Consider the following 17,737-nt stretch of genomic DNA (forward strand, 5'->3'; position numbering starts at 1 on the left):
TGATGACCATAATTTTCTTAGACTACAAAATCTGGAGAAACGGAACTCAAGAATATAGAACGTCAACTACTATTAGATGTGCAATGCAAGATATGCGATAACATCTTGTAATAAAAGCTCTAAGAAGGTTGAGACTTTGAGGGTTAAAAGTTAGGCTTGAACGAGGGACAAAGATGGGACTTGGATCTGGTGGCAGTTTTGGCTTCTCAAGTATTAGTTATTTCCATTTTCCAGGTGTCTAGAGCAATAATGCAGGACAATATATAATGTTGATACAGAAAGACGAGGAGGGAAAGTTAAAAAAAAAATTTCGAGGGAGAGAGAGAGAGAAGAAAAAACAACAGATGGAGGAAAAGAATAGTATGATGATGAGTTTATGACATTAATGCCGCTCTCCAATCGTCCAATATATGAATCATTTAGTGGTATGAATGAATGAATGTAGGCACAAATAGGCAATTGTAAATTACATACCTCTTGGCTATAACATGTCCACAATAATTTATACGTATCAATGATTGAAGTTATCTCATGGTAAAGGCCGGACTTAAGTAAAACTGATGCGTATATAACTATACAGAGTCTCGTTTTCTAAGCCATTAGGTGATTAAATATTTATGATCACTTACTTTTGAACATTATATTAAGGATAGAGATTAAAATGCTAAAAACACAAAAAAATTATAGTATGAGTGATCATGTCACTTAGTACTATCGTCTAGTGATATTCCTATTCATTTGTAAGTTAGAGTTCTTAAGAACCAAGTCAAATTTGAACCATACACATTATTGCTAGCCTATTGTGAGGTTTAGTCTATTCCCCCACCCTTTTAGTGTAGATAATATCGTTTGTTAAAAAAAAAAAAATTTACGTATGAGTGATCATGCATTCATGACCAAGAGAACATACTTATTCTTATTATTTAGCTAAAATTAAGCAGTAAAAAGGAAAAAAGATAATATCATTAATTGATGCTAGAAAGACTATAATTTTATAGTATATGTGTGTATGTTCTTATTTGTACCTCGGGTAAACCGAAGATCTAACTCTAGTCTCCATTCATAGACGAAAATCATGGAGCAAAATGTGTACAGACGAAAATCCTGGAGCAAAATGTGTATGCTCCCAAGTACGTACCGACACGGAGATCTCGGAGAATTAGTATATCTTAAATTCTCTTAATAAATATCAAAATTACCTAGCTACTATTACTCGAATAAATTTACATATTACTCGATTAATTTCTTTAATATGTATTTAGCTTTTGGCAGATACAAAGAAGAATATTCTCGTGATTTCTTGATATAAAAAGACTTAGATTATAATCCGAAAGTAAACCATTAATCCAAGGTTCTCACTTATCAAATTTGAATTAGTTAAGCGGATATGTTTGTATATGTATTATAATAATGTAGCTGCCCATGTGAAAATAGTTAGGGTTTTGAACCAACCAATGACAAAGGCAGATTCCTTCCAAGCACATGCATGCATACCTTTAACCTGCAAGCCTACGTGCCGAGGAGGCATTTGACTTATCACACCCGAAATACGAAAAACCGGAAAAACATCAAAAGTTCATGATGTCAGCAGGCTATTGCACCTCTCGTACCACATTATCTTCCCTGAATAATAGAAAATATTGCACCGTATTATCATTGACATTTTTCAACAATCATATACGTATACATATCAATTAGAAGGCTTAGTTAGTGGGTATCAACTCATTATATGGAATCACAGATGACGGTTTGGTTGTTGTATTTGATTTTATTATATGCATTATTATTACGTACACAAAAATGTTTACATGCACTAAAACGATTAAAATCAATATCGAATACGATTGCCATGATATGGTCAAGTTAACGTGCAATTACAAGGTTGAGGATTACCCAATTCGTGAAGTGTGTAACATTTTCATCAAGAATGTAGTTCTTTTGACTTCAGATGGCCATCTTAGTTTTCTGAATTTGAGTGTAGATGATTTCAAGACTTAGAAGCGTTTCTTTGTTTATTATGGGGTCTGTCTTGCTCTCAAATCTACTAATACAATGACAACTAGTTTAACGAAATTGGATTTTTATATATATTTTTTTAAAGTCTCTTTAAATCAAGGACCTCTTGAATATTATCTAGAATCTCATCTTTAATATTTGTGTCAATTATTAAAATATATATATAATAAAACCGGCACCCTTTTTTAAAAACAAATTAGGGTGAAAGATTCTAAAACAACGTGGGATACATGTAGGCTTGCATATCATATGATAAATTTTTTGTTCCTAAGGTACAATAAATTAAGGAAGTTGAGTTAGGTACCTATGATACATGTTTATTGACAAATTAATCAGATTAGATCAATCACCATCCTCAAATTCAGCGATCTTCAATAATTAATTAGGTTATCATCTGTTTACGCATAGGTTATTCATCGTCTAATTCACCTTGGATGTTTCTATGCTTTACAGCCAAATGAAGTTATTTTTCATAATATTCCCCTTGTTTGAATGAAAATGGAAGGAGCTTCGTCTTTGTTGAATTCTTGAAATCCATAGTCATACTCTCATGCACAGACACAAAAAAAACGTCACATATGATTAATCAATCATGAGTTTTTTAGGCCGCCCAAGATGGATCCTATGTTTTGGCCTTTTGGTTGAGTGGTCAAGAATGCTTAATGAGTAATAACAGCCAAGTTTTCGGGTTGTTTAAGAAAAAACGAACACAAATTTAGAACCCAAAGCAATCTATCCTAATTTTTATTTTTTTTTCTTTCAGTTAATTTAATCCAATATTTATTAGGAACTTTGAAAAATTATCAAGAATTGGTTTTCTTTTTGAGAGGAACAGGTAAATAAAAAGTCCCTGCACTCGGAGGAACAACATCAAACCAAATACAAAGAGGGTATACGGGTAAATTTGGTAATGTTGTAGCTTTAATAAAAGTTACTTCTGCTTGTTTTGAGAATAATCTATCGTAAAGTAAAGCAGTTTAGCGTTTAGTAAAATATATTTTAAAGTATTTTGCGTGTGAAAAGCAGTGTCACAATATATACTTTTAGTAAAATTTTATGTAAAGCTGTTGTGGTGATGGTGGCGACAGTGGGGTGAAGTGGACGGGGTGATGACGACAGTGGTGGCAGATCAAGGCGGTGGTAAGGGGCGGTGATGGTGGTGGGCCAAGGGTGGTGGTGGTAGAGTTGGTGCGGCATTGATGGTGGACGCCTAACTGTTATGGATATGTGGGTAGTGCAATGGATTGGACGTCCAATCAAATGAGATTTTCTCTAAACCTGCTAACTTGACATTCTAGCTCAACAATTTTTTCCCCAAACAACATCATTTGATTCATCGCCATTAAACAGACAACATCTATCTTTCTTTATATCGGATAGAAAACACCGGAGAAGATTTTAACGAGGCCACATTTACAACATATTCTTTTATGTGCACCGTTTACATTTACAATAACGTAACATTTCTCAACACAAAACAACAAAGAACAAATATAAAAATTTAAATTTAAAATTTAAAAATTAAAAAAAAAAAAAAAAAGGCCTACGGTGTTGAAATTCACCAAATTTATAACACCATATAAAAATTATTTGAGACTATACAAATATATGGCATGCATTGATGTGTTCATCCAAATTAGAGTAATGTTGCACTTATCACATTTTTCATACGACATTTGTACCACCTCTCTAATAGAAGTAGAGCTCATCAACACATGTGAGTTCCATCTATATTAGAGATGTGATACAAATGTGATCTCTGAAAATTGTGATAGGAATAGCATTTTTGTTCAAATTAATCAACACTATATCAAATTATACAAAAGCTACCTATTTTAGGAAAAGGAATAATTTTAAGGAGTGCATATATGATGAACTTTTTGAAGCGTCAACTATTTTTTCTAACTAAGAAATAAACAAATATTAATGGTCTGTTTAGTATTTGTTTTGGGTTTCAAAACAAAAAAGAAAATATTCTTGTGCGTTTTCATCTTTATGAAAACTAAAAAATGAAAACTTGTTTAGTTCATTTTTTTTTTAAATTTGAAAGCAAAAATCAAACTAAACAAAAAAAATAGTAATCCAACGACTTTAATTTGTGTCACTTAGTGCTAAAGTCTAGTAATATTTCTCTAATTTTGAAACTCAAAAATTACGAGTTCACAATCAATTTATTCCCGCAACTATTTAGGATAATTATATCGTTATATAAAATCATTTATATTAGTATGGTGGCTGCATGGGAAGAAACGATCCTTCCTTGAAAATGCAGAGTTCAGATCCTCTTTGTGAGAATTTCGTAGATTCGTGAATCGTGTTTATTCATTGTACATCGTGGAGTCAGATATCATTTTAAATATTTTTATTTAAAAATAAACATAAACAATATTTGACAAAAATTGATCGCAGGATGTACGATGAACATATACAACTCAAGAATTCTCAGGATTCTCACCAAAAAAATCCGTAGAGGATCCTGTTGGTGAAAATGCCAACTAAAAAAGAAACTATAAATTTCCAAAATTTTTAATAACAAAAATTGATCTGAAGCGACAATGCCAACATTGCCAAGGTGAAAAACCCCTAATCGGATCTGAGTACGGACGATTACTCAAAGAACCGGTGACCTAGCAGATCTTGAAACTTTAATTGACCGCAAGTACCGTACTCTTTGGAAATTTCGAGGACACCTGTCAGTCGTCAACTCTTTTTATATTCCAGCCAGTTCATACGCCACCGGAAAATCAGGTACTCCCACGAGGCTGCGTGGCTCCAAAAGCCAGTGAGTAGACTAGATTGAAAACCACCGCGAGTACGTAGTATGAACAAATATGCTTCAGTTAAAAAAAAAAAGAATTTTAACGAAAAACACCCGGTACTGTTCATTTTAAAGAAAAATCACATTTTTACACTAAAAAGTCAATCATGTTACTATTCACTTTACCCTTTATTTTGTCCTTATCATTAAAACTCAAAGTTTTCAAGTTTTTTTCATTAGTTTTCCTAAAAAAAGGGTGCTATACTGCTATACACTCAATTTACATTACACACTTCTCTCGTTAATTTCTTTGTTATTATTTTTTTTCAATTTATTGGATTTGATAGTTGAAAATTAAGAAATTAAAAAAGGAAAGTAGGATTCTTCACCCTCCTAGTCTCTTTCTCTTTCTATTCCTTCTTATTTAAACGGTTACGATTAAGTCACGTCTTCTCTCTCCTGATAGTTTCCCTCCTATTTGAACGGTTATAGTTAAATTACGTTAACGTTGTGTGTTAGTTTTTTAATAGTCAAAAGAAAACAAAAAACAAAAAACAATATATGAGAGAATATAAGGAAAAAAAAGATGAAAATAGAGGAGAAATAATCATACTTCAATAAAAAATGCGTTGGGTGAAAAAAAAATAAAAATAAAAGATGTGTTGGTAGACCACCCTAAAAAAATTAGAAAACTATAAAAAATAAATGAAAATAAATGAGGTAACGTGGGCTTTGGGGGGTTGGAGGAAGTGTGAAGAGAGAGAGACCAGAAAGGGTGCGGCACGTGACTGACCGACACACACCTTTGACAAGTGGCGGACTTTAAAGAGAGAGTGAGAGAATCAGTTAGTGGCAGTTAAGGGTGGTGATAAAGGATGTTAAATATTGTTTACTTTTGTGATTAACTTAACCAGGGTTTAATTTAAGTGAGATTAGAAAAGTAATTAGGCCCGGCCCTTTCACTATATAAACACTGCGCCATGACATATTTTCTTCGACTCCATTTGCCTTCCATTTTTCCTCCTCTTCTTCTTCAATTTTTGACACCGGTCGAGCGCCATTATTAATATAAATACAGAAATTAGAGCATGAGAGCTTGCTCTAAACCAACAATGGCGGTCTCTTTGAACTTGTTTTTGTTACTTTTGACAATGGCGGTTCTTCTAGCTCTGGTTGCAAGCACAAATGCCTCTTCAAAGAGTGACAAGAATGTAAATTCTAGGTATGCATTTTATTTTTAATTTGAGCTGCATTTCACTGTGGAGTCTTTAAGTTTTGGGTGCCCATTGGATTAGGGTTTTTTTGTGTGGTAGGTTTGTGGGACCAAAGGAGTCATTGAGCTCCAAGAACTCATCAATGGCAGAAAGGTCAGTTTTTCAGTAGTACTTGCTATTTTTTCAACTTCTCAGCTTTAAGGTGGTTCTAGCGTTCAATTGGGGATACATCCTCCTTACTAAGCTTCTTAGTTTTTGGATAATACAATTTTTAACAAAATAGTAACGTAATGTGAGAGATAGAAAGACAAAGATATATTTTCGGGGACAACCAATGATTTCCCTGGCTGGTTTTAGATCTTTTGATCTGGATCGTCGAATTGGCTAAGAGTGCAAAATTAAGGCATTAATTGATATTGGATCTGAAAAATCTAGACTGTTTATTTGGTGATCATAGTTTTCCCCTTCTTTTAGAAATGTTAAATTTTAACGTACCAAAATTACCCTTTTCATATCATGTACAGTTATCCAATAGCAATCTTGAGTACTTGTAGTAATTAAATTAAGTCATAATTAATCATGTCATTTTTGCCATAATCCAATTCTCTCTCCACGCTTATCGGGCGGTGTGTATCTTTTGTGCTTATTTAATTAGGTGATTCACGTTAATAATAACTTTTAGTAACTCTTTCTCAATTACAAAAAGAATTCTAATTTGGTAAAAAATAATTCTGTGTTTGCAGGTCTGATGAAGCTTTGGATGAGCACGCAGTAGATAATCCAGATGAAATAGCCTCCATGGTTGACATGTAAGTTTCTCTTTTAAGATTTGCATGTTACCCTAATTAATATGTTTTAAGATATCATGGGGTCGTATAAAAGAAGTGTTACATGGCATCATGCATGATTTCATCAATTACAAGCTTGTTTTATTACATGTCATTTCCACATGACTCTTTTCTGACTAAAACTTACACGAAACGTTAACTTTTGATGTATTTACCTCTCTCTTCATGTATCATGCTATGCGAAAGAAGAGACAGATATACGAAAGAAGAGAGACGATCCAATGAAATGCATCCGGTCTCATATAAATCTCTCTTCTATTGTTTTCCGATATGTAGGTTAAATCCAGTCAAATGCCATTTCCTATTTTACCGCCAAAAACTACAGTAAAAAAGGGTCAACAGTTCTAACCCTGGTGGGCAAGAATTGGTACACTTCTATTGTTCGAAAAAGAAAATCCCAAGGACCACTTTCTTGTAAATTTAACCTAACACACAAGTCACGGTAAAAAAGTAATTGATTGAGAATCAAAACTACATCGTTTTATTATAAGCTTTTGTTCTTTCTGATGGTACAAATTCTCTACCATCTTATATTCTACAAAGACCCCTTTTTATGCGTCTTTAATGATTAAATAATATATCCTTTATATTATATTAAGTTATTAATATTATTATCTTAATCATATACTTAAATAGGAATTTGTGTTTAAACTTTATAGATTTCTGGGGAATCAACCACCCATGTTGTTGGCATGTTCTTGCGGCAGCAACCTCTCTTTCTTTTCCTCACATGCCCATGTCGCCAGATCCGCTCCTCACGCTTTCGCATTATTATTTTCTTGTCTGTTTTTCTTTCTCCTTCCCCTTATCCAAATCTCATTCTATCTCACATTAGCTTTATGTGCCAATGCATTTGTTTGTGCACCTTTTGGTTGTTTTTCTATCTCACTAAAGTCTAAAGCCCCTCCTCTTCATGTGGAAAGATTGTTAGCGTGATGGTGGAACACTATTACGTGGTGTAACCAACTCACGTATTATACGGATGAACATTGGTGCATAGTTTATCGTTTGATATCAATAGTCAACCAGACTTATACACTATCATATGTGAACTGATAATACACATTACGTGACAGTGTTAAAGTACCACACAATAATTTGTCTAACAAATATGGTGTTCATACTTTACTCAGAGCAACGAATTGAGCACTCGTAGTTTAACTTTTGATACTTTCCTTTAGAGTTTATAAAACTATGAAGTACTCAATTTGGAATACGAGAAGCTAAATTCAGAGTGATAAAATCACTACCCTTTAAATATCAATCACATACCACACTTTAGTTATATACCATACAAAACCATCTCCTAGTTTTCACTCAAACTGATCTCTTGCCTTTCCATAAGCCAATCATGGGAACCAAATTAGCATAATCAACACCTTAGAATCCAATGCCTTATATGTGATGAATATAATGCACCCAAGAGTCAAAAGCTCTCATCATTCAATCCATCTCATATGAACAATTTGTCTCATCCATATATAAAAAGTCAGAAGTTACATTATTTTCCCCTAAATTTATGTTTTAACACTCAATTAACTGTTCCTTTCACTTAAAAAGGATCATAACTCCCCAATTTAGTGGGGTCTATTCTTCTTCAATTTTGCTCCCCATCACCAGCCTGGTGAAAATCTGGTTTATGTACCAGAAGACTTTCTCTCAACAGAATTCTGCTTCATTTTTTAGCTGATACAACAGCTAACCCTACTGACAGAAACTACATCGTTCAATGGGTCCGCCGCGACCTCATTAAATACTTCCATCTAATTTTTATAAAACCCTAATTGTCCACCGACACTGCAATATGAACAAACAAATTGTGCACCTCCCCATTTATTACTTTGTATCACTAAATTTAGGAAAAACATTAAAATAATTATATAAAAAAAAAAGCCGTAATTCCGTATGGACCGTATCCTTCTTATCCCTGATGTTTATTATTGCCAAATATAGTATGTCCATACCATTTATTCACAAGGCCCTTAGGCCCCTTAAGATTATTTATGCATGTGACATTACATTATTTGCTTCACATGCCTATTTATTTATTTATATTATATAAATTTGATGATTTATTTGTTTATTTGTAATTATTTTCAGGACCATTCGTAATAGCACAGAGAGAAGAAATTTGGGATTCTTTTCATGTGCGACGGGGAATCCAATTGATGATTGTTGGAGATGTGACCCTCAGTGGCAGCTCCACCGCAAGCGCCTCGCAAACTGCGGCATAGGGTTCGGGCGCAATGCCGTGGGTGGCCGCGACGGGAGATACTACGTCGTGAACGACCCCGGCAATGATGATCCCGTCAACCCTAGACCCGGAACCCTCCGCCACGCCGTTATCCAGGACAGGCCGTTGTGGATTGTGTTCAAGCGTGACATGGTGATCACACTAAAGCAAGAGCTAATTATGAACAGCTTCAAGACAATTGATGCACGTGGAGTCAATGTGCACATTGCATATGGGGCATGCATTACGATTCAATATATTACTAATGTCATCATCCATGGGCTACATATCCATGACTGCAAATCTACCGGAAATGCCCTGGTCCGGAGCTCGCCGAGCCATTACGGGTGGAGGACGATGGCGGACGGGGATGGCATTTCCATTTTTGGATCTAGCCACATTTGGATTGACCACAATTCCCTTTCTAATTGTGCCGATGGGCTCATTGATGCTATTATGGGCTCTACTGCAATTACCATTTCCAACAACTACTTCACCCATCATAATGAGGTACATAACTAGGCTCGTCTGGGTTGCTTTCGTAAGAAGCATTTATACTCCTAAACACTTCTATTAAAAACACAATAAGAAATTAAAGAACATTTATGTTGGTGATTGGAACAGGTTATGTTACTGGGTCACAGTGACTCCTATGTAAGGGACAAGCTTATGCAAGTGACAATTGCCTACAATCATTTTGGAGAGGGACTTATTCAAAGGATGCCAAGGTAACATTTCTGAAGTGATTAGCTCTTAGTTTCTTTTATAAACTTTGCAGTTTGTGAGTCGCAGGTCGACCGGCTGTATTCTGTTGGTCTACCAGCTGATCACATTCCGCAACCATAAAGAGTCACATTCTGAATTTATTAATTGGTCCCCAACTGAATTAATTTTGCAGGTGTAGGCACGGGTATTTCCATGTGGTGAACAATGACTACACACATTGGGAAATGTATGCCATTGGTGGAAGTGCTGAACCCACAATTAACAGCCAGGGCAACAGATATCTGGCCCCTAACAATGCTTTTGCAAAGGAGGTATAAATTCGGAATACAAAACGAAGCTAATTTTGATAAAGCGATTGAAATAGGCGCAAATAAAACCTGTTACAAACTGTTACTAAAAAATGAATTGAAAGACGGAAAATAGACAATAAGCTATATATAGACCTCAATTTACTACCTTGTCTATTTAGTCTCCCTGGTAAGATGTTGAGGTTGGAATTTGACATATTTGCAATTTGTTTAATTGATAATTTGTAGGTCACACATAGAGTTGATCCAAATGACTGGACGCACTGGAACTGGAGATCAGAAGGAGACCTGATGCTCAATGGAGCCTATTTCATTGCATCAGGAACTGGTTCCGGAGCAAGCTATGCCAGGGCCTCTAGCTTGGGAGCCAAGTCATCTTCCCTGGTTGGCTCCATCACGGCCAGCGCCGGTGTCCTCAGTTGCCGGAGGGGTTACCAATGTTAATTATATTTCAATCCCAAAAAAAAAAAAAAAAAAAGAAAAAAAAAGAAAAGAAACAAGAACAGAAGGAAGAAAGAAATTATTACTCATTCTTTCTTTCCTTTGATTATTGGTGTGGAGCCATTATGTTTACGTCCCTTCCTTCCACCCTATTTGCCCCAATCAAGTATTTGAAGAAGTGTACATTTTTTTCTAGTCACATTTCTACTTGTCACATTTTCTTTTTTGTTTGTAATTTTCTATTTTCTTTGGTCCATATAATATTGTAATTGCAATTTAGGCAATGAAATATTTGATGACAAGGCCACATTGTTTTGCATGTGACCTAAAAAAACATGGGCACATTTTATCCAACTAAGCTTGTTTGAGATTTTGCATGTATAAGCTATATGCAGTTATGACCCTCTTTGTTCTTGCCATGTGGTTAGGCAAGGAGAAACCTAGGCTAGGCTAATGTTCCCAAATAGAACTATTACTGTAACGAATAGTCTCATTGAATCCATATGAAATGACTTTTTCATTCTCGTTTTCTCTTTCCACTTTCTCCTTTTGTTTCGGCTCTTTAAAGGCTGGTTTGGTATTGCTGTGCTTTGAAAAAAAACTGTTGTGAGAATAAGCGGCTGTGCTGTGAGAATAAGCGGCTGTTAAATAAATCAGTAGAGTGTTTGGTAAACTTTTTTGTAAAAGTGCTTTTGGAAAAAAAAGCAGTCTAATAGTGGGTCTTTTCATTAAAGAAGCACTGTAGCTCCATGTGCTTTGAAAAAAAGCCAGTTTTCCGAAGCTGCAAATAGCTGCTTCAGCTTTTTCCTTTGATTTCAGCTTATTCTCACAGCAGCTTCCAAAATAAGCCCTTTTTTTTCAGTTTACCAAACACCTAAAACCCTCATAGCTTTTTTTCATGGGTGCTTTTTTTTTAAGCACCTCACTCCCAAACTAGGTCTAATTCTAATCATTTCCATTTTCTCCTTGCACTGTTCTCCTTTTGTTCCAGCTCCTTAATTTTTCTTTGATTAACTTATTTGAACATCATAAACTAAAGAGTGGTGCAAAAACCATTTCCCTATATTGATATGTTGTTGATATTATCACAACATATCAATCGCAAAAGGTTGGCTAGAGATTTCTTGTAAAAACACCAACCCGCTTAGTTTATAATGAGAATATTTCAATTTTTTTATTATAGATAAATAAAGTATCATATGTTGCAGACACAACAGTAAGTTCTCCTTTAGAAGATTGCTGCAATAATAATAGTGGTATTTGAGTTTTCCAAGAAATAAAACCCATTATTCTCATGAGCTAAATTGATAATAAACAAAAATAAATAATAAATAAAAAAGAATTTAGGCATTCTTGATTAGTACAAATATGTGTGTTTATGTCTTAATGGATTGTTTTATAGTGAAACATTTGGGTTCTTCTGCATTGAAATTTGCAGCATAAACATAAATATATTTGAGATTTTGGTACACATTCCAGCACACTTGCTTGAAAAGAAAGACTAAAGGAGAAGCAATGTCATCATAAAATACACAGAGACCATGAATTGATTTTTCATCCTAAAAATATAACCACCATATGAAGAAATCCCATCACCATGAACTCCTACAATTCTCTACTGAATCAGAGATGCACAACATTTTCAATTGCGAAGACGCCGAGGCTAATCGATAAGAGAGCATGCGTTAGAGCGAGCGAGCGAAGCCTTCAATTTAGTTTAAGTCATAATTTTAGACATTTTTTTTAAGAAATGGAAGCTTCAAAATGGGGTACCAATCTCACTCCTTGTCTCTGTTGGGCTGTACAAAGTAGACCTATTCCTTGGCCTGTTCTCCTCCAACTGCCTCACAACTTCATCCATGGAGGGTCTAACCGAAGCAACCGGCGCACAGCAACCCATTGCGAGTTTCAATGCCTGAACCAGACCTTCTTCCATTGCACTCCTCACCCCCTTCAGTACCTCCACGTCGAAAACCTCCAGTGTCGTCTCCTCCAAGACTGCAACTTTCACCATCAAAGGCAAATCCACAAAATCACCACTCCTCCCGGTTTTACCAGGCTTCTTGCCTATCAAAATTTCCAACAGAAGAATTCCAAATGCATAAACATCTGTCCTTGAACTACATTTCTTCATCTTTTGAAGCTCTGGTGCCTTAATACCGTCAATTTTTGCAACCGCCACCATTTCATCAGCCACGGTAGGGATCATTAGCTTGTCAAGCCCAAATTCTGTGAGCCTAGCTACAGAAAACTCATCCACTAGCACATTCTTAGATTTTACATTCCCATGAGTGATAGGTGTTTCAAGACCAGTATGAAGATATGCTAGTCCTCGAGCTATTCCCAGTGCAATCTTGTGTCGTCGAGCCCAGTTCAACACAAGTTTCCCTGCTCTGGCTTCTGCATCCAAAAAAACAGATGAAAAAATAGTTAAATAATTCTGCAGTGAGTGTCGATAAGTAAAGAAATAGGCAGCAAATAATATGTGAACCCTTTGAGGATGTGTCCATTTTCTTCAAGATGCTTTCAGAACTCTAGGTCATTGGTTGTGGAAGATATGTTGATTCCAATTTGAGAAACAAAGGGTTAGGAAGGCACAAGAGACTTTGAAGTTGCTTAACGTGAGCCAGCCTAAATATAATCTGTTGTTTCCAAATCTTCCAAAGGGCTTTTATGAATTCTTGAAACGACTCCTACATAACAGTTGACTGCAAGATCCCTGTAACTAAGTTTCCACTCTTTCATATCCATGTAAATTGTACAAAGTAAACCTGTAATCATATGCTGGACAGTGAAACCAATCCATCTCCTGTGACATTTAATGCCAGTGAATCCTTTCAGGTATCAGAGGCCTACTAAGCCAAGGGCAGTGAACCGTTCAAACTCTCGTTCGATCGTATTTTCCGGTATTACAATTAGCTATTAATAGAAACTGATAAATATCTAGGGCGATCATCGAACATTGATGGTTTGAAATGTTTCAACAATCACAAGAGGCCAAAGACATACGATGTATCCAAAACAAAACAATGTATTTCAAAGCTAATTTTTTAATAAGCACGAAATATATACATACCATGCAAAAGATCATGAAGGCTTCTGTGAGGAAGATGGTCATATATCAGAAGCTTCTCCCCTCTCTTCCCCTGATAGAAAGCTCTCAACGGAATCAAATTCTCATGGCGAATCCTCCCCAGTTGCTTCACCACAGGAAGACAAGAGCTCCCATCCTTGCAACTACCTTCCTTCAACAGCCTCAAAGTGATGGTCCCTCCATCTGAGAGCTTTGCCTTGTACACAGTCCCATAGCTGGTCTTCTCCAAAACTTGTCCTGTTGCATTCAACACATCCTCCAACGTCAAATGCTCGCCGCCCTGAAACAAAATAAGCCTTCCTTGATCACCACCGCCACCGCCTCCGCTCCCACTTTCCTCATCTTCTTCTTCTTCCTCTATTTCATCTTCACTCTCTTCCGTGCTGTTTTTCTTTTTGTTTTGCACATACCCAATACATAATGAAGCCAAAACCACAGTTGCAGTCATCAAACCAATAACAATGCCGGCAATTGCCCCTGGACTCAACCCAGAGTTTCCACTGCAACTTTTCAAAGGTGCCCCACAAAGTCCAGGGCTGTTACCCTCAAAAGCCTCCACACCAAACTTTGATCCACCAAAAACAGGCAACACCCCACTAAAATTATTATGCGAAAGGTTCAATTTTTCAAGGTTTAACTGCCCTAAACCCCCAGGAATCGGACCCGAAAACATGTTACTTCCAAGATCAAGCTCTTTAAGCCCACCAAACTGGGTTACAAATTCTGGGAAATTCCCAGAAAACTTGTTCCCACCAAAATCAAGAAACTGCAAATTCTTGCAGCTAGAGTTTCGCACTGCAGGTTCAGGAACCGAACCGAATAGTGAATTTGCATTAACCCTAAGGGAAACCAGATTGTCACACAAGTTCCAGATCGACGGCGGTAAAACCCCATTCAACAAATTGCTTCCCAAATCGATGTCAGAGAGGGAAGAGCTGTACCCAAGCTCCAATGGGACGGACCCAGTGAGGAAATTGATGTTAAGGTACAAGCTTTGGAGCATAGAGAACTCCCCCAGCTCTCTGGGAAGAGAACCAGAGAGATTGGCAGATGGGAGCTGAAGGGAAAAAAGGTGGAGAGATGGGTCTCTGGAGAGGGACAAGTTGGTCCACTGAGGGGAGGATAGGTCGGTGCAGAGCAAAATAGAGCCGTTGGAGAAAACCCATTTGAGTCCCCTCCATTGGCAGAGAGGCACAGAGGAGTTCCAGGAAGATAAGAGCAAGTTCTGAGAGTTACCTTGCAGTGAAGCTTTGATTTTTCCCAGGAGGAGCTCGACATCTGCAGAAACAGAGTCAGTGGGTTTGCTGTTCAAGGGTAGGAGGAAGCAGAGGAGGAAAATGTAGAGAGAGAAACGTTTCGAAACCTCCATGGAAGGAGCTGAGGGTTTAGTGAGAGAGAGGGAGGGGAAAGGGGAAAGGGGAAAGGGGAAAGGGGAAAGGTGGTGGGCAGTCCAAAGAAGCTCTATTTTTTTCTTGGAAAAGCTGACAAGAGTGTTGACTACAAGTGATCTCCTAGTCTAATATGTAGAGGGGCCTTTTATTTGATTTCACATCCGTACTATGTTAATTATCTACCGTTGGATTGGAGCATAAAGTTTTAATTTTGAGCGGGTTAATCTTGTAATTGCCCCTAAATTTTTGAGGTTTTATCACTTCCCTCCTTCACATTTATTTTGGTCTCATATTGATCCTGGACTACTACGACCTAGTTTGGGAGTGAGGTGCTTAAAAAAAAAGCACCCATGAAAAAAAGCTGTGAGGGTTTTAGGTGTTTGGTAAACTGAAAAAAAAAGGCTTATTTTGGAAGCTGATGTGAGAATAAGCTGAAATCAAAGGAAAAAACTAAAGCTGCTATTTGCAGCTTTGGAAAACTGGTTTTTTTTCAAAGCACACGGAGCTACAGTGCTTCTTTAATGAAAAGACCCACTATTATACTGCTTTTTTTTCCAAAAGCACTTTTACAAAAAAGTTTACCAAACACTCTGCTGATTTATTTCACAGCCGCTTATTCTCACAGCACAGTCGCTTATTCTCACAGCAGCTTTTTTTCAAAGCACAGCAATACCAAACCAGCCCTACATCCTTTTTTCTTTGCCTTTTTTTTTTCTTTTTTTTTTATGGAAAAGAGGTCCTAGACTTTTGAATGTGTTAATAACATTTGTAACTGTATCTTAACCATTTTATTTCTTACAACGATAAATGCTAAGAAGACTCTCCTTAAGTTGTCTATTGTGTGGTTTAGCCGAACTCCTCCACCTCTTAGTGTAAAATATATTATTTTACTGAAGAAAAAAAATGCTAAGGAGACTCTCAAAATGAGACTCTTTAATAACTCTTTATCATCTTACAGTTTAACGTCAATTTCATTGCCAACATTATAAAATCTTGTGTCAAAAACATGAAGTGGCAGATAGTCTATAAAGAATCCCACTTTTGAAAAAGATTTCTTAGCATCCTCTTCTTACACCATCATAGAATCCTCTTACATTATTTTTCATAACGAATACTTCACTTTCATTGAGATTCACCTCTTTATTATAACATAAGTAATAAAGACAGAAATGACTTTTGTTATGAAAGTTTAGATAACAACATCTGATTTCTTGAATTGCATCTAGAAAATTCATTTACTTTGACAAAAATGTCCTCCATTTACTTACATTTGACCAATTATGCCCATGGGTAGTAACACAAACAAACCAAACCAAACTGATTGATGTGGTTCTTAGTTGTTTTATTAATGAGTGCTAAAACAATAATCTACACAATTGATTTTAAACGTGTCTCAATTTAATTGGGCGTTTCGATGCTACATTGATTTGATGCTGATCTAAACAGAGTTTCTTGCAAACAAATTCAATAATAATGTTTAATTTATTTAATTCAATTGTCAGAAACAAAGATATGTGTGTAGAAGGAGAAATAATATGTAGTATCATTTTATAACCAACTTGAGAAGAAAGAAAAATTGAGGGCCAAAATGAAACGAACACTCAAGTTGAGGGACCAAAAATAAGTAAAATTTTAGCAGAACACTCCTCACTTGGTTCAATAATTTATTGGGGGTTTGCTTTTGATATTATAATTTTTGCCTGCGCGGTGCACGCCCTCCTTTCGAATTGGTTTTATTTATTTGGGTACCCTATTTGTTTATTTAAAATCTCATAGGGTTGCAGCAAGGCAACGGTTGCTTTTCTTGAGAAGAAAGCTTTGTCTGAGCAGCAAGCCACCGAGTCTTGTCTTTTCCAGGGACAGTGTAGGCGCGGCTGTACTGTAGTTGTGGTGGTCCTTGATACAACCGTACACGTGTCGATTATCTTTGACTTGGAGCCGGAGATGGAGAGTGAGTGTCGGTTTTGATGGTGTTCCACACGCCGCGTCCGGTGGGTCCGCATGCTTTGTGGCTGACAGGTTGTGGGTCAGATTATACAAAAGCAAAAGAGTAGAGTGAGGGTGTTAAAGGTGGTGTTCACATGTGGTGAGTTCCACCATTCCATCATGTGGGTCACAAATTAATATCGATTAATTTAATGAAATAATGTTCAAATTGATGATTAGGGAAATAAAGATTTGATGGAGTTGGTTTCTGTTCATGCTCACGCCAGTCAATTTCAAATTAATCATTCCCTTAATTGCATGATTTTCATCATCGATCCATCTACTATTTGGAAGAATCTCCTTTTTTGTTTTGTTTAAGATAATTAATCAAGATTATCAGAAGCTGTTTTTGTTTAGTGGTCAGCAGCTAATGAAACTTAAAAGCACTTCCTTGTTCAGCATGATGGCGACACACTGATTGCTTCTTTTGGTTTTGCACCTCATACTGCAATCAAGAAAAAAAAGTTGGTTTCCAAAACTGATCACTAGGTTTTAATATTTTCATACCACACTCTGAAGTCTTGAAATTGTATTAACTTGCACCTTTTATTTCTTTGAATATTTAATCATTCATTAAATACTTAAATATTAAAATGGTCTCTGTGTTAGAGTCATTTGACCAATTTAATTTATACGTTTTCAATTTTTGGCCAATTAGTCATCTTGTTTTTCTCCGTAAGCCAATTAAAAACATTTCACCTAATCTCTGTTAAAAAATTCAT

General features: G+C 36.1%; 2 protein-coding genes across 2 annotated transcripts; one reads left to right on the forward strand and one right to left on the reverse strand.

The window, feature by feature from the left end:
• Nucleotides 1-5,760: 5,760 nt before the first annotated feature.
• Nucleotides 5,761-10,898, forward strand: LOC126584181 (probable pectate lyase 8). Its single transcript, XM_050248646.1, has 7 exons — nt 5,761-5,996; nt 6,088-6,141; nt 6,732-6,797; nt 8,937-9,579; nt 9,694-9,797; nt 9,968-10,106; nt 10,332-10,898. Exons 1-7 carry the CDS (start codon nt 5,863-5,865, stop codon nt 10,545-10,547), a joined length of 1,356 nt encoding a protein of 451 aa, XP_050104603.1. The 5' UTR covers nt 5,761-5,862; the 3' UTR covers nt 10,548-10,898.
• Nucleotides 10,899-11,959: 1,061 nt separating this feature from the next.
• LOC126587748 (putative kinase-like protein TMKL1) lies at nt 11,960-15,136 on the reverse strand. Its single transcript, XM_050252824.1, has 2 exons — nt 13,621-15,136; nt 11,960-12,944 (listed from the first exon to the last, which is right to left on the reverse strand). The coding sequence occupies exons 1-2, from the start codon at nt 15,005-15,007 to the stop codon at nt 12,304-12,306; spliced, it is 2,028 nt and encodes a 675-aa protein (XP_050108781.1). The 5' UTR covers nt 15,008-15,136; the 3' UTR covers nt 11,960-12,303.
• Nucleotides 15,137-17,737: the final 2,601 nt, after the last annotated feature.

This window comes from Malus sylvestris, chromosome 10 (assembly GCF_916048215.2).
Source record: "Malus sylvestris chromosome 10, drMalSylv7.2, whole genome shotgun sequence".
NCBI lineage: Eukaryota > Viridiplantae > Streptophyta > Magnoliopsida > Rosales > Rosaceae > Malus > Malus sylvestris.